A 24,588-nucleotide genomic window follows, 5' to 3' on the forward strand; every position below is an offset into this window, starting at 1 on the left:
CTCATTACAGTAAGTGCTTAATTACTTGTCGCCTTTCACAGTTTAGCGGCATTTCTGTAAAGTCTAAATTTAGCCCATTTAGGGTGGTAGAAAGGAAAAGCACTTTCCTAATTGAGATGTTCGGCAAATGCTATTTTTAGGTACAGGTGTAATGCTTGGTTTCATTATGTACCAAATGATAAATGAACGACGATGAATTCTGAAGTTGGTCTGTTTGGTAATTGGTAGTAAGTACTTCATGGAGTCAAAGCTATGTTAAGACAGGCAATACTCAATTAGCATTTCAAATGACATTGACAAAAGCAATATTTCTGCTACGATTACTTTAATGGTAAGTGATTATATTTTCATCCATTTTCATTACTTTATTAATATTGTTGTCACTGGATGGAGAAGATTTATTTCAACGATAAAACACATTTTATTATTTTAGCTAGAAGCAATTCTAAAACCAACATATCAGAAATGAGAAAATAATTACAAATAACACTAAATTCCAATTCTAGTAGTAATCATCTTTCATAATATTGAATTATTAAATTTACTTTTAAATCAACATCAGTTGACCGATAGTACAATTTATATCCTAGCAATTATGTCATGTGATTAAAAACATCGTTGAAATGGTACATTTCAAATTGATTTTCAATATATTATCCCCCCCCGTACCGAAAGGATACGGCCCCACAAATTGATATTAATTCCCAGATATCGATGCAATTGATTATCTTCTGCTCGGCGTATAATTTCGTTTTTCATACGTGAACTGCAACACACGATCAACACCGTTCCCGTAACGTCAACAAACAAATTAACTTTCCAAATTCAGCTTCATTTCTCTTCGGACCGCTCACCGGTACGGCCTGAACCCGAAAGGGTCACCAGCGCCATCATTTAGTTCAAATCGTGCCCATAAATCAATACCGTCGCAACCCCATTCATCTGTCAGCGAGATTAATCGCACCCGATCCATGACTCGGGACGTACGCGGGGTTGAAGAACCGGCTTAAGCAAACACTTTGACACGCTGGCAAGGAGGGGTACGTGGGGGGTGAAAAACAAGATAAAGATGTGTGGGAATTTATGCCGGATCGCAACGACAACACAACAAACCGAATGTATTTGACAACCGATCAATGTTCGATCGAAACGGTAACTTCTTTTTAAAATTTTCCATCTTTCTTCATTTTCTTTTGATGCTACCGCTGCCATGCTACGCAATCACTCAATCGCTGATGGTAAACACCTTTTAGGATATGCTTTGTGGGTGGGTTTGCCTTTTGACCTCGGTTCATAAGCCCTTTTTGGAAGCAGCATAACAAACCCCGGAAGATCAATACGTTTGGTAAGGGCCAACGGATGGCCTCGTATCGCCACCGGCCGGAGGTGATCGGCACCGTTTACATAATTCGTACATTAATTTAATGCCGCCCTTTTGCGTTCGTTGCAGCGCATACTGGCGCTACTTCCGCCAAAAAGGGCGGGTTAACGGAGCACCAAGATTTACGATCGCCTCGTAGCTACTCGCGAACTGTGTCGCGTTGACGACCGAATGTACGGTTTCCTTCGGCACTCGGCAGCTTCTCAGCAAATGGTTAAGAGAGGAAGGAAAAACAATCGTTAAACGGAAACAAATTCATCAACCATAAAAACAAGATACGGCACAGCATATGAAGCAAAAGACCTCCCGGAATCGAACTGGGCCTTACATGGCGATATGTTTATTTATGTGCTACAACCAGTGCGATGTAAGCGGCTTTGATGAACAGGAAAAACGATAGCATGTAGAGTGTTTAGCTGATCAGGATGAAGTTCGTAATATTATAGGCACACAAACAGGCACTGTGAAGAATATAAAAGGTACGCAAAAAGTGGAACGAGCGAATGGATTTTTTTTTCGTGAATCGTTCCCTCCTTGCCCAGCAACAATCGGAATGCCAAACGGATCGGGAACCGATATCTTATGCTGTTTTCGGCATAAGTTTCACCGTCCCAAAAACCCAACCGACCATTCCGGACACCGGTCCGTGGCATTTGTTCCGCCAATAAAGCAATTATCGTCACCTTCACGATCTTGACACTGATTCGGCTTCACCGTTGGCAACGCCAAATTTCGTGGGCCAGCAAGTCGTGAACCACCCTCCGTTACCTTCAACGCACGTGTCCCGCTTTTCGGGTGGGTCAAGCTTTGGGGAAGACATTCCCAATTCCTTTCCCGGGCAGATCCGGAACCTGTCACGCGGTTCGCTTTTATGTTACGATCAGGCTTTGCACTTATTGGTGAGTTTTGGGGTAACATTTCTTCCCAGCCATCGGTGGCATACCACGATTATCAGGGCCGAACAATGTCAATGGCAATTAAACGCACACCACCACCGAACGTTGGGCGTGAAGTTGGGCTTCGAAAAAATGTGCCACAAAGGGGGGTTCCAGTGCGAAGTGGTGAGAATTGGTAAGTTATTTCATTTCCACCACCAGGAGGACGGGATTCTCTTTTTTTTGCCATGTTCATTTGCTTCTGAACATGCACCAAGATTGACTTTTTTCCCGGTACGAAACGAAAAGGTGTTAAAAAGAAACTTGTCCATTGCGATTAACTGTTTCGAGTTTTGCAATTTTTTCCCTTTTGCATACGCTATCCCAGTTCCCAGTTAGCCTGTATTAAAAAATTGACCTTATAATTCACTGCATGATAATAAAAATACTTAGTAGAAATGTCAAACGTGGGATGGTAAAAATTAACACGAAATGTCAACGTGATCATTACCGTTGAGATATTGAGTGAAAATAAATGAGTTTAAAACTAATGGGATGTTGTAATTATCCCAGTGTGAAGAATATTTAAAAATAATAGGAAAAAAATAAAATCATTCGATTAAAAACTTTTAATAAAATTTACCATCTCCATTCATACGATGAAATGGTTATGGTGAAATCTTTATCCTCATCACCCACATTGAGATGACTTAACTTACAAAAAATGATAAGCACATAAACCAATTTTAAACGACGTTTTAAAGGAACTACAAGAGAGGAAATACATTGAGCTCTGTGAAATAAATAAACTACAATAATCATTTAATTCATGTCCTTAATTAATCAAAACCCAATCATTAGAGCTGTCATTTGCACCAATCAAATTACGCTCTATTTTTGTACAACAATTACTCAATCGTTTTTTCCAAAACACATCGAAACTGATTATAATGGATTTCCAAGTATTATGCTTTAACTTTATGGAATTAAAGCGAAGGAAAACATAAACAAAACTTCAACTTAAACAAAAAGAGATCCTGAATCTTCAACCTGTCTTAAGCCTTCTTAACCCACATCCTAAGGGACGTTTTTTCTTTCTAGTGATAAATGGATTACGATAGCGGTACACAACCGTAGCACTGTGTCCCTTTTACCAAAAGGGACTTTTTCTTTGCTGGTCACTGATTTTGGAACAGATCGAAAACGGGCGAGAAAAGTCCCTTTCATTTCTTTTTCCCCAGACGAAGATGTTTGAATACATTCCAGATGACATTGTATGATCGTCTACCTCATCCAGAGAGAGGGAATTGTTTCACAGTAAACATGGGACAAGATGTAAAACATTCAGCATACCCTCACTGTCTGTGTAGCATAAGGTGCATAAATGGGACGAAAACAAGCACTTTCCTTTTACCATTCAATCATAAGAGATCGACCAGATGCACGGACCGTGAATGCTAATGCAGTTGTTCCAGCTGTCAACGAAGTGTCATTGCTCATCTTTACTACGTTCGGACAAAACCAACCATAAAAGAACGTCTAATCCATTGCAATACACTTCACCATAGCCGTTCACGGTTAGGACAAGAGATGGCAACGGTGCGCCGCATGCGTTTCCTCTTTCTACGACCGTCGATTCGACGTTTTTTGTACGGTCGATTTATGGTCGCAGTTTGTAACCTCAACACCCCGAAAATGCTGATCAGTGCATAGATTATGCTTTGACCGAACCGATCCAGCGTGACAGATTTGCTTTGGAGGTTGAATAATTCATACGCACAATATTTCATGTGTCTCGGGTACTCGGGGCCTGTCGATAAGGTATCGGCAACCCAGCGTCTGTTGCAAGCAAACCCAACCAAAGATATGTTGAGACTCGTGCTGCATGAGAAATGCAGTACGTACACGGCTTCAAGATTGAGCCACGCGTCTACTCGGCTAAGCCGAGCGTGACGTTTAAGACTTGGGCAACTGTCAACACAGTGCACGCGGGAATTGATTGATACTTATAATCAATTTTCCTATTAAGGTAATTCCACACTGTTTCCGGCCTGTGGATGTTCGCTCTGGCAGGTACATCGTGTAGCAGGGGGAAGAATTTGAAATGTATTTCTCTTGAGGAACTCTCTGGAACTGCCAGCACACAATTGGTATGATTGTTTCGTGTGTCACGGAGCACATAGCGGGTCGAGCGCTCGTGAGCACAAGAAATGAGGCTTATTACATTATAGAACCACTAACCATTCGCATCTTACAGCGTAAAACGGTCCGTTGGGCTTGAATTACAACGGTTTTCCCATTAATCATATTTGAACGTACCAGCTTTTCCACAACTCATCGCAACGTGACCTGTTTTGTGGACATTAATTTTTTTCTCCATATTTTCTTCTCATCGTATATGAATCAGGTCCGATTTCGTTGTTCAATCGTTAGTTGTTTTAGTGGTTGTTTTTTGCAAATCTCCAGCATGACAAGCACACTCAAGAAAACCTTCCCAGCAAGAAAGGCTTATGCCGGCATTAGAACGAAAATGTTGGCTTTCTGTATTTATATGATTGAAGTCTTTGCAAAAAAGATTTGCCATTTGTTTTGCTTAAGAAAATCATCAAATGGTGTGTTCACGTGATCATGGTGTATGGTAAAAAAAAGGATTTCATAAGAACGCTAACGATGCGTTTTCCAAGACAAACGGACATTTCTGACGACGCCATCTTGAGCTCTGATCTTGTTGTCCCGTTGAAAGGGTATGAAAGTTTGCAAAAACATACCACCTAATATGATATTTATTCCAAATTCCTAGAAAAAACTATTATCCATGAATACAAAGATACAAAATGGAGACCGTGACCGTCTGCTGGTTGTTATAACTCTGGGTAAAACAAGCAGTTTTTTTGGCGAAACTTTTCTAAACGATCCCACGTACAACCTGTCTTGATTTCATAAAGTTTATAAGTTAATAGTTTGTAAAAGGGATTCAATAAAAATATTAACTCAAACTGTACAAATTTTCAACAATTTAACGAAATCAACACTTTTCAAGGAATTCAATGACGCACGAAGCCTAAATGTATGCAATTCTCAACACAAAAGTTTCCTTCCTATCTTCCCTGATTTAAGAAATCATTCTTAACACTAAATTAAGCAAAGAATGTTGAGAATTTAATTTATCTAGATACCAATAAATAAGTTTCTACTGCTCAAGAAACTCAATTGCAACGAATCGAATAGACAGATCTATTCAACTAAGACTGCTGAACACTATAGTCATGCACATCGATATCCAGTTGAGTGAGAGATTTCCAGGCGCACGAGGTTCGAATTACTTCCACCACTGCTATTTGCTACCATTTCCACTACAATAAATCAGCACTACTCATCTTCTGCCTCTAGCTGCCTACGCGGAAAGCTTTAGCGCTAAAAATATCTCACCTAACGAACCATCTTTCAATCACTATCCGCCAACACCAAACCCCGCTAGTTTCTTTTTCATTTCCTGGCTGTTTTTCGATAATCGAGATTGCTTCTTGGAAATTATTCGGTCCATCGCACTATCTACCAATCAAGATGTAATGCGGTGGTCAAGCTGCACCGATTGCTGGAATCGGATGCAGCGCACAAATTAAATGAATATCTCGATAGTCTTATGAATCCATCCGCTTGGGAGACATTATTTATGTTGCCCTCTGCACCCGGCGAAAGGCCAGAAACAGCGTGTAACAAAACAAAACACTGTCCAATATTGTGACCGACGGGTATTTCATCGTCAAAAGCGAAACGATGGTGCAAGAGTGATGACGTTTGAAATATGGTGTGGACACACGCCAAGATAAATGGGACGCCAGCGGAAATGACATTTCGCCTGATTCGTCGCAACAGCATCCACGGCTGTTGAATCCAGGGAAGTGGACCAATGAACAACCCGAAAACGGTGTGCAACGTCAACCGTCTCCTGATGGGGTCCAGGTTCATTGTGAGATGATTTATAGATCCACTGCCCAAAAATGCAACTCTTCGCGGAAGAATCCACACCAAGGTATGGTGATCTTCGTTTTTGGGGTTCACGTCTTAATTTTTACTTGATGTGTTCTGTATATTAAGTGGCGATGATCGCGAGAATGCATCACATCACACCGTCTACTGTTGTGCGGTGAATTTACTTCCAAAACCGGAACAATTGTCGAAAATGTAGCGTAACTTGGAAGAGTAGCGGAAAGCGCCAAACGGAGCAAGACAAGACAAGAAGGAAATCTGCCGCAGCCTTCCTCCAAAGATGGTAGGAACGCGACACGAATTCCATTCGGCGATGCTCAAGATTTGCGTTACGTGAGACAGTGATTTATTTCCGTACCCTCTCACCTACTTTGCTCCCACACTGGTTGCGGTGCTAGAAAATATGTACCTTTTAACAGCCATTCATATGTCAACGGTGCATGATGTATGTTCAGGCGCTTCGACTTCTAGCGGTAGATGGTATGGAAAACAGAGAGAGAGAATGCAGTGTCTGCCTTATTCGTCGTCATTCCGCGTTGCTATACCTTACGTGAGAAAATGCAACACGGTAGTGCAGTGCGGGAAAAAAATGGGGAAGCAAATTGGTTATAGACATTTTAAGATGCAAAATGAGTGCTTAATGTAGGGCGAATAATCCTCCATCGAAGATGGATTGCTGCAAAACGTTCCATCAATATGTTAAATTATATTTAATGGATTTGAATAATATTTAGTTAATTTGGTTGCAAAAAAAGTGTGAAGCATTTATTGAAATTGAATAATAACTTAACTTGAACTCTAACTTGATTTCAAGATTTTGAAAAATCAATTAACACGATCGCCCGCACATCGAAATAGCACGGAAATCCACTTCACGCATCTTTCCATTTCCACTGACGATGTATAACCGGAAGTTTGTCCTATTACATTCCCACCCATCTTCTACTCCTCTCCAAAGAGGCGAGAACGCCGTACAAATCTGGTTGAATAATTTTCACGTTTATTTACATTACCGTTCGACCAGATCAATCCGGTTCTGAATCGAGTTGAGTTGGAAATAAAATGGAAGAAAGAAAACTTTACTTCAGTTTTGCTTACCACACCGGAAGCCCTATAGAAACCATCTTTTGAAGTGCTGCTTGCCGTTCAAAGCACAGCAGGACAAATAAACAGAAGTGACATAATCCTTCTTAGTGTACGAATGAAACCGTCCTAATAGCGGAAATGTAGTCTGCATTATGCTTTTCAGTTTCATTTTCACTTTTGATGGTGTAAACTTGAATACTTTTAATTCAGTACAAGGTTCCGATTAATTTGTGATAATTAATAAAAACATTTAATTCAAATTGGAACTACTGAAAGCTAAGCTAAGGAGGGTTTGTTTGACATAAATTTTTTTTAAGATTTAAAAGATTTAACAGAGATTTTTAAGAATAAATATTCACAAAATTTATCAAAATTTTCCAACAGTATTTGAAAAGAAATTAAATGATAATTTTAAATATTATCTCATAAAGCACCATTACCAGGTATTTTTTAGGTATTTTTCTTGAAATTTAAATACAAGTTAAACATGGGAAAAAAATCTACTTTCTTTTAAAAATATTGCACACAGTACCACCCTCATTTGGCATCCGAATGATGTGCAAATGTGCTGCGAACGAAAAGATCATAAATTAAACCCAATTAACAGCAGACTCGACGAAACGTGCGTCGAATTGTTTGTTTGCTGCACTTCTTTATTTGTCACAATAGCGCGTGATGACGGGAGTTGTGTATTTTTTTTGGCCGTATTTCTACTCGTTTAAAAATTGCAACTACCTGGCGCCACGAAAAAACCACCAACCGCCATGAGTGTTTAATTTAGTATTCACCGAACGGCGCTTAATAAATTGCATTTGGTTGATTTCAATTACCACGATTGATTTTCTTCAACACCACCTCCGCGCAAATGAAGGCACAACAAGCCTCCCATCCGGTGTAACATGATTTCTGTTCCATTTATCACACGCTAACCAGTGGCGTTTTTCGATTAAACCAAAAGATAAAATAAACACACGCACAATTGAAGAAGTAGACAAAAAAACACACCAACAAATTCCCAAACATTCCGCCCCACCGGTGTGTGCTTGTGCGGTTGATCGATTGATCATTAAGGGAATTTATTATCCTTCCCTGCCTACCGTTAGGGGTTGTGCATGGAGGGCATGGAGGGCACGATCCGATACGGGGACGGCTGGGCCACTTTGTCCAACACGGTACGCATGCAAACGATTGCAAGCCGGGTGGGAAATAAATATTGTATTATTTATTTTCACACCATCGTCGCCGGTACCCTTGCACGAGCGCCACCGTGAGTAAATCGTTTTTATTTTTTATCGGTTTTTTTCTCAACAAGACACTGATTGCTAGGGAATCTTCCATTTTCAATTCATCGTGCTTGCTGTTGTAGTACATGGCGATATTAAATTTATTACAGTTCAAGCAATTTATGTAAATTATGAAGAGTTTGACTGTTATAGAATACTTTTTAGTAGACTGTTTTTAATTTCATACAGTAATAATAGCAACTTTGATTTAATGGAATTTGTTAATTTGAAATAATTTTTATTTATTGTTTACAAACATGAACATTTCAAGACGTTACCACAGCTGACACTTAAAGCTTTAGTAGACATTCTTAGAAAGACATTAAATCGTTTAACCTTAATGTTAAACTTTGACTCGCTGGGTCCAGAATATATCATAAGTAACTGTACACAAAAGTTGGGAAAACTCAAGACGAGTGAGACATTTCTTCGGATCCATTTTAACAGTTTAATCATTAATTTGGAATTCCATTAAACTGAATTCTCTTATTTTCTTTCCCTGAATTTATCTGAAACATCAACATTCAACATGAAATATTTTTTACCTACCAAAAATAGAACACTCCCTGCTGTAGTTACTCAAATTGCTTCTGAGTGTGCAAATGGCGCTTCATAAATCTTCGCTTAATAATGTCCGTACCGCAACGTTAAACTGCATCGTGGCGTGCGTTAAGTAGAATATTCGTACGCTTATTATTACTCAAGCGCTATTTATTGCTGGCCAATTCTGAGGCAATCGAATCGGTATGTATGACATATAGGGTTGCTTTTTCCTGGTATGGGTCGTTACATCAACCTAACTTCGTAGGAAAAATTGAGATATTTTAAACATTTTTTGTTTTGTTTTACAACATTGTCTGTTCACTGCCAACACCAGTTGCATGCTGAACAATACCCGAATGTACTATGCCTTCATTGCCTTCATAGGACATACCGGCACATCAAACATCAGCCACCCATGGTTACCGTTTTGAAAAGGATGTTTTAGGTACGAAATATTCACTTGAATCACCTAACCACCATCATTTTTCTTCCGGCACACTTCCAATCGTTGAATACAGTTTCCTTTGCAAAGGCTTGCTTTCCTAACACGTGCTTTCCCGGGAGCTATTGTTTCGATTGAATTGGAGTGCTCTCAACGCAGGATCAGCTCCATTGAACGGTTTCCCATTGATATTCAGCATCTTTTTTTTCTATCATCCAAAAATCATCATGCATCCATCAACATCGTGTTTTTGGTTTATTTTGCAAAATATGATGCAATGTACCCATACACCAGCAAAAGTAAAACATCCCTAAATAAGCTGTCAACATGGTATGAATATTATTGGAAAATTTGGAGTAATTCAGAGAACCAAGGTGTCGCTGTTGAGCGATTGGCGCGTGTCTCTAATTATGCTACGAGTGGTAATTGATGTGGTTAAAATGCGTTTTGCTTTCCCCAACTTCTCTATCACCGACCGAAGCATCCATCCGTCCTCACATGTAAATATTGCCAACGTTTGCTTCATGCATACGTTCGAAAATTGTTCAATGGTTTATTTTTGGCCCAACGCTTGAAAGGCTGCTTGGCTTTGTTGATGTAGGTGACAGGAGCGAAAACACTGCTCAGTGAGGCAATCAATTCTTTTTTCTTCACAACATAAACAGGAACAATATAACAATATGGACAGCTGTTGTATGTGTGGTTCGTTAGCTGTGCCGCAAAGCCTACGCAACTAATTATGAGAGAAAATGTCTTTTTTTAATTAAATGCTTTTTATAACGAGATGGGTTCATCATACAAGCGTTGCTCAATATGAGTGCAACAGGGCAACATTAACATATAAGTAAAGTTATTGTAAAACTAGTCTATAGTTGAATTCTTGTTTTACCACTTATTTTATTCAGTGGACGTTACAGCTGTTTTAAATATAAACGAAACAGTTTACTTGCGGAAACAAAACAACGCTTGACAAAATTGTATACTAAAAGCAAGACAATACAAAACAATAAACTCGCCAATAATAATGAGCAAACAATATTTTAAAACTTTGTCCACACAAATGATTAACACACCCGACCGTTCTGCCATAAATAAACGGCATTTTTATTTCTAGCAAAAGAACTAGGTTAAAAGACAAAGCCAATCGTTTGGAATGCATGAAAGAAGAACAAAAAAAAACATCATAAAAACCCATTCACATCGCTGTTCCGGTTATGAGTCGGTAGCGAAATAAAACCAAACAGCCGTGCCTTGCAGACGGGGAAACAAACAAAATAATCCTTCCGCCGGGCGATGGTTGCAGGCAGGGCTTGTGACAGAAAACTGAAAAGGTGTGCAAAAACGAAAACCGAAAACATATCGTACGAGCACCATAACCACCAGCAAAGCCAACAACACAGAAGCCAATCGAATGGAAATGGAATGAGATCACAAAATAAGGGCGATAGTAAACAAAAAAGAAAACAATACCAAACTGCACTCAACTCGTTGCTGAAAGAAGCAAAACCAACATTTCCCAGGTTCTTCGCGGTCAGTTTGCGGACGAGTCGAGTTTATTAATTTGCCAGTTGTTCACCGTCTTAATAGCTCGCTCGTTAAACGTCGCGCCAGTGGAAGAGTAAAACCTGGTTCGTCATGAACATTCGCTGCGGTCATTTAATCCTGTGCCTTTACGTTATCGGGTACGCGGCTGCTGTTGATTTTCCACCGGTCGTGAAACGCGTTTCCTCGCAACGGAACAAACCATTCCTAGGGGATGTGAACCATTCGCGGTCGAAGATATCGAAACCAGCGATCCTCCAGTCGGTGGGCAAAAGATCGCACGACCGAACGGGCGTAATTCCACTCTCGGAGGAATTGGAAATGGTAGCAGCTGCCGAACCGATCGTTGGAAGAGTGGCAGCCGGTAAGAAGAAATCAAAGAATTCTTCCGATCGTTCAGCGTCCCCAGTAACGGACGGACCGCCCACAAACGCCACCGCAGCTACGGAAAGTGACATGTTTCGTTCGTACATGGTAAGATTTAAAAAAAAACCCGGTTCGTAGATGGATTCAAAAGTTCGCCCACACTAATGGGATCCATTTTCTAACCGCTTTTGCCACGTCTTCTACCACGTTCCGCACAGGAAACGCATCGTAAGAAGTATTATGCGAAGTATCGTGCCCAGCGCAGACGGTCCGCCTACATGGATAACCTGGAGGAAATCAACGAACACAACAAAGCGTTCGAGGCGGGCAGCAATCGATTCCGCATGGCACCGAATGCGTTCGCCGACATGGTAAGCATCCCTTTTCAAACCACATGCATCTTATCGTCGGTTCGTTTAGCTTGCCGAACTAGAATCATAAAAGTCAGTGCGCTAACACCGGCAACATACATTCAGGCGCATTAAGTATGGCCCAATCTTACCTGGCGGTAAGGTAACAGTCAACCGTTTCAAGAAAGGATCCTTTTCGAGGGTATCCCAACATAAAAACCACACTGTCGGTATCACGGATTTGTGAGCTGATTAGCATTACATTTTAAGGGCCTTCTGTCAAAGGGTAGATAAAGTCAGGAAAAGCCAAAAATGGCAGGCTAAGTCCTCTTGTGCCACACAAGAAGAAACGAAAATCAAGCGCGTAGGTGTATCGCGAATTTAAGAGGAAGTTTTTATCAAAAATATTGCAAGATGGTATATCTCATTTACGTACTGTCAGACCATTTTCATAGGGATATGCTTATAAACCATCAAGTTGAAAGGAATAACATCCTAATATGATCAGTTTGACAATTACATTGCATACCTTTAGGCGTTTTCCCATATATTATGCATAGCTTGAAGTGTCGTTATTGTTTGGATACTTCCCCCTAAAGAATACATTCATCTCTTTATTTTGGATCGCAAGTAACACAACTCTGTTCCGTATTTCTTGTGAGCGATGCTAATTAATTCTTAAAGTTACAATATTAATTAATCATTCATGCTGCACAGTTAAAGAGAGCTATTGAGCTTCCCATAATTTCTTTAGTATGAAATTCAAGTACCAACGGGACCTTATGATCTCACAGCTGCTTAACTAACCACAAATGGGGTTTTCATAATTTGCAAGTACAGTAATTAATTTCAAAAGTACACCCACAACAAAAAAGGGTCAGTAGGTACAACATTTCCCGAACAGTTCATGGTATTCACATTTCCACGAAACAAACATCACGGCCGGGGAAACCTCTGTGGTCAGTTTGTAACTTTCTCCGTCCATTAAACACCACAGCAGGGTTACACAACACGTTGTCCATTCTCATCTTTCCTATCTAGGCAATAATGAAAGCATTCACACTCCAGACAGTGTTTTAATATGGCTACACTTTTCACACGTCCTGCAATACATACTGTACAATGTTTCCGGGTACGATGTATTGCATCAGTTTGCGTGTATACGCATAGGAAATTTAATCTTCTTCGGTGTGATTGCGCAAATGATAGATTTCTTCCTCTTCTAAAGAGGATGTTGCATCAGATACGTGTAACTAGCGTCAGCCCAACTTAAATGAGACTTGAAGAGCAATGGTGAAGAACCCATTCAATTATAGTATTGAAAGTGCTAATAGAATCGGCTCAGCTCATCTTACATAAATGTCGTTTCAATCGAGGGAATACGGTCTAAAAGTGGACTATCCATAAATAGTTTTATCTCAAAGACATAATCTGGACATATACTCTCCTTAAAAGCCAAGCATTCGTCAAATATACATCACAATCTACATACATCACCGATTCTTCCTTTCAGCAAAACAGTGAGTATCGGAAGCGTTTGATACGGTTGAAGATGGACCCACACCGTAAGGTAAAACCAACAATATCCGACGAAATCGTCAGCTCCGGTAACGAATTGCCGGAGTCAATCGATTGGCGCGAGAAAGGCTTCAAAACGCCACCGGCCAACCAAAAGACCTGTGGTTCCTGTTACGCTTTCAGCGTGGCGTACGCAATAGCGGCCCAACTATTGAAGCACATCGGTCGGGTGGAACTGGTGAGCGAACAGCAAATGGTGGACTGTTCTACGGCTACCGGGAACTTGGTGAGTGTCGGAACGCTGCTATAGAGGTCAGGGTATTCCAGAAATTCTGAGCAATATGCTGTAGGAGCTTTTCGACTAACGATCACATTAAGCCCACGAATCGTTCTTCATTGTTTAATTTCAATCTGCTTTGACAGGGTTGCGGAGGTGGTTCGCTAAGAAACACGTTGAAATATCTGGAACAGTCCGGTGGAGTAATGCGCGAGGTAGACTACCCGTACACATCTTCGGTAAGTTTGGATGAAAGGGAAGAAAAAACAGCTTTACACAGTTTGGTAGGTAAAAAAGGGGGTCATCATTTTATTTGAAATCAGAAGACTATTGCCGACCTGTTATATGTCCAAGCGACAAAGCAAGAAATTCGCGTGAGTGCATGAGCAACCAAAGGAGAAGTTGCAAAGAGGTAATACTTTTCAGCTAATTTGCCTACCACCCACCGGATCACGGTTAACAAGTTGCGCGAATTGGAAGAGTGATGCTGTGAAGTGGCAAATAAATGACCACATCATGTATTTACTGCACTTTTCGAGTGCTAATTGCATCTGGACGGCTGTGGATACGCTTGAAGTCGAGTTGAGGGAGTGAGGCGTGTTCCGATGGACCGGTGTGGGATGCGAAACAACGACAACCCGATGAAGAGCCGTGGAAAGACAAAGAATTATACCTTTGCCGATCGCCAAATTGCATCATGTGCCGCTTATCGTAATTGATGATATTCGTAAGTACTTTCAATATATCTTTTTGGTTTGGTTCTGTTACCCAAGATGTTGTGTTGTGTTTGTTTAAACCGGCGGGGAGGAAAACAGAAACTTACTGCATACAATAACCGTGTGGACTGTGTGTGAATGGAAGGGTAAATAATGGACATGCAGTTCTTGGCTTGCAAACCACAACGTCGCGCCATGCATGAAGAGAAATGGAGACAAACGGGGACGAAATGCAGGTGATTGCTTTTTATGTAGTCTCTTGCCATTTTAGATGAATTTATTGTCATTTTTTTAATTCCTTCCCCTTTGTTTATCTCTTTTTTTTGGTGCTGCTGGTGCTGCTGCATGCTGCCGTGAGCGTAATCGGCGTACGTATCGGCTCTACAACACAATGAGCTGTACACCGACGCGCCAGCTTGACGTACATAATTTAATGCACCTGCCAGCACTGCTACTATCGACAAAGCCCGTACGGCCATTGTTGCAACCTACGCCTAACCGGAATCTATAAATAAATCACCGTGTTGGTCCCCGGGGGCAGCTTGTGACGATGCGACGGAGCGCCAGAACGTGCATGCTGTTGTCGTAGGATGACCGATAACAATCAGTGCACTGATGGCACCCCGTACCGACAAATGGTTTTCCGATTGTAGGTAAAGAGATTTCAAAATCAAAACCACAACTGACCGAGGGTAGGAGGTTTCAAATTAAACCTCAATAAACAGATCCCTTATCAGTGGGAAGACATTCAAGACGGTGATATACGCATTACGATGTTTACGGTAAGCCATTCCGTGGCAAACATGAACGTCATTAGGGACTTATGGGGAGGTAAACCCAAAAGGAAGCATGCATTCTAATGAGCTTAGGATGTGGGTAAGACACTGTATCGCAATCCCATGTGATGTAGTTTTCGACTTGTGAGGAAGTACAATAAACTGTCACTTCATATCGTCTTCTTTTGGTAGTACAGTATTCCGAAACGTAGCGAGTGATCTTCACTAAGCTCTAATTCAATTTGACTATAAAATTAATACATTGAACAGTATGATTCTGATAACATTTTCAGACATTTCACAATTAATTGTAAAATTATCAGCATTTCAAGAGAATCTGGAACAGATGAGAAGACAATTGTATCTTAATTAAAATATTAAACCATTGATAAGAAATCTGTGTTGTCCTTGACCTACTGCAGAAGTGACTGGTTGTTTTCGCAGGTCTCGCCATAATCTTGTGAGGAGTTTGAAAGTCTCGAAAGACTGAGTCACTCAATCTGGTCGAATCTCAGACCATACACAACAAACAGATACAATTGAGAAGCTTTACAATTTTGATCCGAGTTTGCAATTAATAACCAAGTCAGTGAAGATTCAGAGTTTTGGACTTTTAAAGTTTCAATATTGGAAATTATTAAGAGTCCTCAGTATTTTTGGAATTATCAATTCGAACTTTGTTATCCGCAAGTAACTACCTTTCTACTGATCACTACACTACAACTACACATTGGGATCATTATGTGTCAAAATCTGGAATGTCTTGACGAATTTATTTTACGAAGATTTCCTACACAATTTATTGGATATCTACCTCCTCCTTGTACATGAGAAAAGCATTCATCATTTTTTTATTCTTGAGAACTCGGGTAAGCTAGGGTGTAAATCCAAAGAATTCAATATATTGCGTCCTAGAGGTTATTCATCAAATGTATTATGGTAAGGAGAATTAAGATGTACAATTCTCAATAATCTACCGGACTGTTAGTAACATTAGTTTGAGATTATAAGCACAAACAGAGCAACCGACAGAAAATCTACTTAACTGCTAGAATCAGTAATCCACCTGTAATCCATCGTAGAGTCTACAGCAAGAAGATACAGTTCGCAACATCCCAACTATTGATGGGTAATGCATAATGTAAAAGCAAATAGAGTATGAAATCGTCAGCTTCATGCTTGATGGCGAATAAGGCTCAATGTGACAAACAAATGTTTCGATTCCCAACGCCCGAACCTGCCTGAATGTTGAATCGTTCACGGTCAGACGGATGCTAGGTGGCATGGAAGATGTGAAAAAACGGACGTAACGTTCTAGCTGCCAAAAAGAAAAAAAAATTATTCGCAAAAGGACAGCCAGGCCGTATATCATAAAAAAGTGCCATTTACTATGACCCACACATATAAAAAAATGAAACATAAATATAAACCTTATCATAGACATAAGCACGTTATCGGTCAACATAAAAAGAAACAAAAAGCATTTCGGAAATGGTGAAATGATCTTAAGAAAATTCTGTTTGCATTCAAGACAGCTGAAACGGAACGTTTCACAGTGCACACGGTTGGAAATACAAATAAAATGAAAAGTAAATGAGCAAATAAAAGATTGGTTGTTTAAGGCTACCCGTTATCAATAAGGGACAAAGCGCGTGCGTTCCCTTGGCACTGTCCTGCAAAACGGTAATCAAGCAAATTCCATCAAACAGTGGCACGTGCGCTTAACTCGTGGCAGAAAGTAACGCAATTTTGTAGCACAAATCATTGCGCCATGCTAATGGATTCAAAAAGAAGCAGGATGTCGTTGATTGATCGTAATGAAGTTTTGAGGCGTAGGCTTCAGTGCTATCGATTTCGGAGAAGCTACAGCTACATCTCTTCACTATTGAATCGGTGGTTTTACATGATTTTGTTATGATTGATTGTACAATAACACTTATGCTTGGCACATTCAACTCACAACTCACAAAACAAAGCAGAACGTTTGTTTTCAAGACACCTAATTGATCAGTTTTCCAAGACATACCCGGGTTTCCCGGAACATTTCCATTCTCTGATCAACTGATTCGCCTTCTATGTGTTCCGCTTTTCCAACCCACGCCCGTCATTGCGTGATCAAAGGAAAGCAGTTTAACGAAAGCTTCACTTTCACGCCCGGTTTTCTCACCGACAACAGCACCCGATGGTGCCGGGGTGTGTGCCTAGAATTTCCATGTTTCCAAGTGTAGAAAGTTTTGCTAAGAAACAGATTGTCACCAAGCTGACTTTCAGCACAAAAACCGGTAGCAAACCTTTCAACTTATTTCTTCATAACAAACAATCGACAAACATCGAGCAACAAAAAGTGTTGTTATTAGGTGTACCGGAGGTAAAGGAAGCGATAGAAAAGTTCATACAAAAAAAGGCCACCCATACACTGGGACACGTGTCTTGAGCAAGCTGGGAAAATGTACGTTTGCTTTTCTCTCTCTCTCTTTCTCTTCCTCTCTCTCTTTTCTCCCCTGCTTAAAGGATATGGGTAGAGTTGTGATCAAATTTCCTTGAAAATAACATCCTTCACCGGCAAACGGCGAACGAATATGCAACGATGAAATGCATCGAAGGAAAAACGTTGTGGAAAAAGGTGGAAATGGAGGCGAATACACAACGGGTGGACGTTGTGCTTGTTTGTTCCGAACCGTTCCATTGCTTACAATCCGGTACCAAGAAATCAAGGTCAATCCCGGTGGTTCGGTATGGGCGGTATATACATTAAAGTGAACCTTATGCTGCTAAATGCTCTAATGCTTCGTTACGTCCGGAACTTTTGGAGTGAATGGATGCTTTGCCTTCCGGCGTGAGAGAATGGTTGGGAAACCAACTCATAGTGCAGACTCCTGTATTGAGTTTTCCCTCTTGCTGGCGGTTTACTAAGGCGTATATAAAACCCCATCAACAACTAATTGAATGTAAGAAAAACGAGGAAAAACACTGCTGCTTCCGATTGTGCTTTAAAACAATTGCTTCTCGTGTGCAATCACGTGCACCGACTGTTGCTCTTATCGTGTAAAACCAGCAATCAGAGCTTATTAGGTTAATTAAGAAAGTTAGCTCGTTTTTAGTAATAATATTTTCATATTTGAATGCACATTAGCAACAAGTATTAAAATGAATTTTCTGCTTGGAATTTTGCGTTCGTTTCAACCAGTGCAACGTTATCTATAAAGCTGTAACGCTGTAACGCATTGATGTGTTACTTCGAACCAGACAATCTTCTTTATGAATTTAAAGCTTTTAAAATGAAATTTAAGTAAATAAAAGTTGTATATTTAAATTTAAATAATGCATATTTTTCCATTTTAAAGTGAATAGTTTCAATATCGAAATAAAATTCTAATATTTTCTTAAATGCAACCCTACTAGTAAATATTTAAATTGCAATAAACACTCACCAGCTAATCCCCAAAACCTCACCCTCCAATAGCATTTACAAATCATAAAAATATTTACTCATTCAATCAATTTATTTATTAACCTACCTTTACAAATACACTGTCGGACGTTGATGAGAATGTTGCTTCCAATAGCACACTTTGCTTCCTGCTCACGTGAAACTGTGCCCCCGGCCGCGAATCGATCGTAAGATCGTAAAGTGTAACGCTTTGTCCCGGAGTATTCGGTATGTATAACGAAACAACACACACTGCACTTGTTTATAAATAATGCTAACAGGGAAAAGCAAATCAACACTCCACTCTTTGGATGATCATCCCATCACCACACTCCTCACCCCGTCACAAAAATGCACCACAACTTACAACACGCACTGAACTCGGTTCACTCGTCGTTCGCTTCTGTCACTTTTCGCATCAACAGTTGCCGGAATATAAATATCATTTTCACACTGCACGGACATTCTTTTGTTGCTGCACGGGTTTGTGTTTTGTTTGCGCCCTTGTTGCACTACGCTTCATCTATCGCGTCTGATCAGCGCACTGATACCGGAGCGCACGCGGCATGGTTTGCACGTTGCAGCATATCACTAAGATCGGTAGAAGCGTAGCAGCAAAACAAAAATCACATCACTACAGAAGGGATGAACACGAAACAGAAAACAAATGTGTAAGACAAAAAACAAAGCTTCCTCGCTGTACTATATGGAACATCATTATAAATAGCGCGGTACGTCAGAATGCTCCAACACCAGAAATGGTCCTTGCACTGAAGTTCCTCACATTACTTTCCTTTCGGTTTTACACTCCCAAAAAGATGTTATAATTAAGATGCGTTTTTAAATTCGATTGAGGTGTTTTATAAAGGTTGTAAATTTCCCACGCCACCATTTGACGGCGATACCGCCAACGGTTTGTAGGTGTGCGCACACGTCCGAGTTGCAAGATGCAGATGAGTATAAATAACCATAAATTTTAAAACACAACACTCAACCCCCCGCTTTAAAAAGAAAAAAAAACGAACGAAAATGTACGTTCGTTTGTAAGGGATAAGAAAGGAAAGCGAATGATTTTATGTCGTTATGTCTTACTGGGCGCCTCCATTAAGTTGAGCGATGTACGTCCATTAATTTTCGCCTTCGCAAAATAGGTCTAATTTTCGCAAACGGAAAATTGTTTTCAAATAATGTGTTTTCTTTTTCCATTTGGTATCAAATAAAATTTTTAAACGTTACTCATTATTTTTACACATAAATTTGTCTTCGACCATACAAAGCACCCCATCGGTCTCGTGCGAGTGCTGCTTGTCTGCGCGCATGCAAGAATTCACACTTGAGAACTTCGCAGAAATATGACAATTTTTTTGACAAAAACCAAAACAACAACCACACAAGGTATGATGATTTCCCACCCTTCTAAAGGAGGACACCGCGCAGGAATATAAATAAAACACTCACTTGTCCTGTTCATTGATCTTTTCGTGTGGTACGAAGATAACGAGCTACCAAATAAAAGAGCGCTCCGCTGAGTTGTAAAGAATCCAGCGTCACAAATCCACCCGTTTTTTTGTTTCTATAAAACCCTATTCATTTCATCTTCATGCTAACTTTGGCCGTTACCATGGAAGCTGATGTTTCTTCGCCGAATCGCGCGAATGACGAGCTGCAGCAGCGAATAACACCGTTTCGTCTTGGTTGAACGAACGAGTCAGAGTAGCCACTAAATTCATTCCACATCATCACCGTGGTGGTGTGGGATGCGAAAGTGAGCAGAAAATCGCATCGACACACACTATCCCGTCCGTGCAATAAAAGTTGTTCGCTACTTTCGCTTTCATCTTCACCGCTTTATTGTTTCAACTGCTGCTCATCGCCGGTCCAGCTGGCTAGCTGCTGGCCACCGACAGGCAAGTGGCTTTTTCTTTACCAGTCTATCTCAAAATCTAATCCACTAGAAGAAAGAAGCAGGAAATTTATTTTTCCTAAACGCAAAACCAACGCAACGCATTTTCCAACAACGGTGGGGAAGTAGTAAACGCTTGGAATAGGTCAAGAAGCAACACAGGAAAGCCTTCATTTTCATTTGGTTGAATTTTTCGTTTCTTCTCTAAGCTCATTCTAAGCACTTCATATTCTTTTTTTTTCTTCCCTCACCTTACCGCAAAGACCAGCAGGGCCAAGACGTGAACGCATAATTTGACACAAAGTGAAAACATAGCCAACTACAAGCATGTTGTTTGATGATGAACAAAAAAAAATACAGATGTAACAAATGTCACCTTTAAGCTCATAAATTATCCGCACAGCCTGCCTTGTGAGTATAACAAATCGCGCTTGGTTTTTTGGACTTGGTTTAGACCCGCATGTGACTATGTGTATCCTGCATATTTCCTTCGGGGAGGTTGTTTTTTTTTTGGTTATTGTTTTTTACCCCCTTTTTTCATTTCACCACCACCCAACGGTTCGTTGTTGCTTACTCTACACAGATTTTGCACAGATTATTAAATTACATTGTTCTACTGCTGAGGAGCGCACGATTTGAGTAATGCGATGCTCGATCCCGTGGGGAAAACATGCAGCAACGAGGCTCCAGTGGTGGTCTTTACAGGATAATAAAAAGGCAGCTTTGTGGCCATCAACGTTGTTCAACATTCACGAGAAAATTGTAGAAGAAAAAAAAAACCTCCACACAAAACATTCACATTTTTGGTACTTTTTTTTGTTTCGGTTTCCTTACCGGCATCGGCTATGATTCTAAATTACGTAGAGTTACGAGAAGCGGCAAAATGCGCGACCACAAACAGCCCGACCGAACAGACCAAAACCGACCGACCGACACGGCCATCAAATTCCAACTGACTTTGGTGCTGCGAGCGCACGGTCACACAACCCGAATCACGATGGCAAACCTTCCCAGCAGCACGCAGCACATGTACATGGATACTCTTTCGTGAATGCTTTCTCTGGACATCTGCTGGTGCTGGTGGTAAGGGACCGTTTTTGTGCTCTCACGCTCGTCGCTTGTGCCGCAGTCAATCCAACATTGCCGGTGGTTGTTTTGAAACATGCGTCTAAAAGGGGTGGGTGGGTGGCTTTTAGCATTAGTTCGCTTCTGGTTTGGGTTGTTTTGCTTCATGTTTCTGATTTCGTGTTTCTTACATGTAAATTAGAAGACGCTCTAAAACGCATTTGTTGCACCACCTTGCAGTCGGTTGGTCTTTTCGGTATCTGGGACCTTCCCCTAGTGGACCATTGATAGCGGTTTGATGTGTTGCGTGAATTCTTTTCGTTACAGGAGTCATTGACCCGTTGAACTTAAAGTTGGTTCGATTTTTTTTTGGGGGTTTTATTAACGAAAAATGACCATCTTTTATTTTTCTATTTATTTTACTAGCTTGCAATTTTCATTTAAAATAATCACTAAAGTCTCTTAAAACAAGGTGCAAGGTGTAAGTAATCTAAAAAAAATCATTACTTATGTTTAGAATTACTAGAACATAAAAACATAACATAAAAACATTCTTAGTTTATTTTTTTTTATTCCTTTATTATATTTTTTTCTTTGCTCCTTTTTTAACTTTCTTACTACAAATTGTTCGTTTTCACTTTTAAGAGAATTGTTTTACAATGTACACATTTTACATGATTTTTGTTTAGAAATCATTATAAATAAATATCTTCTTGAGCTGTTGCTCAACTGAAATACATTATAAATTATAACCAAATATGTTAAACTTTGTTTTAGGGAGAAAATATACCCCGACCCCATCTAAAAAGAAGTCATCATGGTAAGAACAAAATTACACATTATGCAAGTATTTAAGAAGAAAAACATACACAAATTTATATTATTTTTTTGTATTTTTACTACTACTTTCTTAGTTAATGATTTAAATCACATTTTCATCCCTTCTATCCGTGTGTGTTTAGTATGCTGAATAAATCCTGAGCATCCTGAGCACGTTCGACACCCTTGCTTTCGTATTGCTCACTCTCTTTCTCTCACGCGCACCGAACCGGTGAGCGAACTCTCACTCACCTGTTGCTTCTTTCTCAGCACTTGTACACCCGTTCGAAAGGGCGCAAATTCCACGCGACCCGAAGAGGTGTCGAGACACCGCGTGTATTTAACAATCTTTTTTTTTTTGTATGTTTCTTGTTGCTTTTCTCCATTTCTCCCTTCCTTACCTAACCCAAAACCGACCTACCGTTTGCTGTTGATGTTGTTGATTAAATTCAAATAAACAACACTGCGGGAATGCGTACGGAAAAACGGAAGCTTTTGGCCGCCTGGAAGTGTAGCTTTTTCACGCGTATATGCCCACTTCACCACGCTGTATGGGTCAGCGCGCTAATGCTACCTTTTCTACCCTAGAAATGAATGGAAATGGTTCGAAGGCTAGCGATAGTCATTCCCCTGCTACGAATGCATCTATTCCATCCTTTATGCTTCATCGCGACAACCTCCAACGGAAGGAATAAGTCATCACACGTAAAAAGGGGAGCGACACGATAAGGCATACCACGGCCATCCTACCAAACCTTTCCGTCTTCCGCTGGCTGTTGGCCGTTAGCTTCCTTCCCGTACGGCCGGCACTGACAGGGACATAAATTTTCGATAATCCGGATTAGAGGCACTTGCGTTGTGCACTTGATTAGTGTTAAACCTGTAGCTGGGACGGTAGACGGGAATCAAGCCCGCTGGCTGATGTTTTCGTTCCCTTTACTACACTTTCGCGATCTGCTTTAAATGTACCATATTTTTAATGCTGGAAAGAAAGAAAAAGGCTGATATTTTGAACGTTAAAGCAAGGGGAAAAAGTAAGTAAAATATTTGTATATTATGTTCTTTAATGTTTTCTTCTGAGTATCATCGAATGTGTTTGGAATGTTCAGTTGCAAACAAATGCAACTTGATTAAAGATGTCACAAACTTGCCTGAGGGTGCTCATTTATTCCAGATTAAAACAACAACGACAAAGACAAACTTTAAAAAATTGTTTGTGATTTCCTTCGTTACTTCTGAACAGAAAAGTGTTCGTTTAGCGCTTTAAAGGGATCGTCTCAACTCCATTGCAATTAAGCGATTTAAAATGCCGAAACAATTTATTCAAGTTTTGTTTATTGAAATTATATTGTTTTTATTGCGTTCACGCATAACAGCACATCTCTTGCGCCATCTGTCCTTGGTAGATAATTATGCATTGAATAGATACGCACAAACAAAACAAACACCAATCGGTGTGTTTTTGTTTTGCTTCTACGGATTCATTTCTCAATTGTATAAAAATTAACCAACAGCTGTCGACTGTTGGGGTCATCCCCCCTTTATCACCATGCGGTGTTTGCGCCAACCGAAGTGTGCATAAATTATTCAATATGACAACTAATCCACAATTAACCCTCCACCCCGGGGGGGTAGGTTGGGAAACATTTGCGGCAGAGTGAAAAGGGCAGAGACGGACGGACACGCATTCCAACCTCCATCCATCATACTCCATTCACCGTGACCGATATGTTCTGATCGACCACACACACTACCCTGATCTGCCACAAAATTGCTGACATTTATTATTTATCCACATGGGCTACCTCGAGAGCGGCATCAAATTATGTGGCTGGTTAGGCAGCGGAAAGCAACGCAGGAAAAACAAGGAAAACTCACCACTTTAAAAAGCTGATCGCGCCAGCATCACAACGCAAAAAAACACTTGAGCGTCAAATTAAATAGTCACCACATTGTTTACCCAAAACGGGCTATTACCACCTGGGGGTGGGGGGTGGCAAATGTGGCGACTGTTGTGGCCTTTTCGCCGTGTGCCAATTGCATGGTTCATTAATTTCTACCCTCCATACTTTCTTTATCTGTGCGGACGCTAAATGCGAACGAGTGCTAAATTCCTTCCTTCCTAAAACCCACAGCAAAACCGTGGCTTAAGCCCCTTATGACCGGTAGCCTCTGTGCCAGGGTCTGTCGTACCTTCCTGCGCGAAACATACTCCACAGCCAATTA

General features: G+C 40.4%; 2 protein-coding genes across 4 annotated transcripts in view; one reads left to right on the plus strand and one right to left on the minus strand.

The window, feature by feature from the left end:
• LOC125765257 (cardioacceleratory peptide receptor-like) overlaps positions 1 to 22,014 on the minus strand; it is a 46,811-nt gene extending 24,797 nt beyond the window's left edge. Inside the window, exons 1-2 of one of the 3 annotated variants that reach the window (XM_049430189.1) lie at positions 21,313 to 22,014; positions 18,664 to 18,849 (exon numbers count right to left, since the gene is read on the minus strand). The gene's annotated coding sequence lies outside the window, so the exon portion shown is untranslated. Of the gene's footprint in view, positions 1 to 18,663; positions 19,210 to 21,312 lie in introns of all 3 variants that reach the window. The other 2 variants (XM_049430188.1, XM_049430190.1) reach the window with 2 other exon arrangements.
• Positions 10,537 to 15,320, plus strand: LOC125765258 (procathepsin L-like). Its single transcript, XM_049430191.1, has 2 exons — positions 10,537 to 13,662; positions 13,800 to 15,320. The coding sequence occupies exons 1-2, from the start codon at positions 13,411 to 13,413 to the stop codon at positions 13,968 to 13,970; spliced, it is 423 nt and encodes a 140-aa protein (XP_049286148.1). The 5' UTR covers positions 10,537 to 13,410; the 3' UTR covers positions 13,971 to 15,320.
• Positions 22,015 to 24,588: the final 2,574 nt, after the last annotated feature.

This window comes from Anopheles funestus, chromosome 2RL (genome assembly GCF_943734845.2).
Source record: "Anopheles funestus chromosome 2RL, idAnoFuneDA-416_04, whole genome shotgun sequence".
NCBI classification, from domain to species: Eukaryota; Metazoa; Arthropoda; class Insecta; order Diptera; family Culicidae; genus Anopheles; species Anopheles funestus.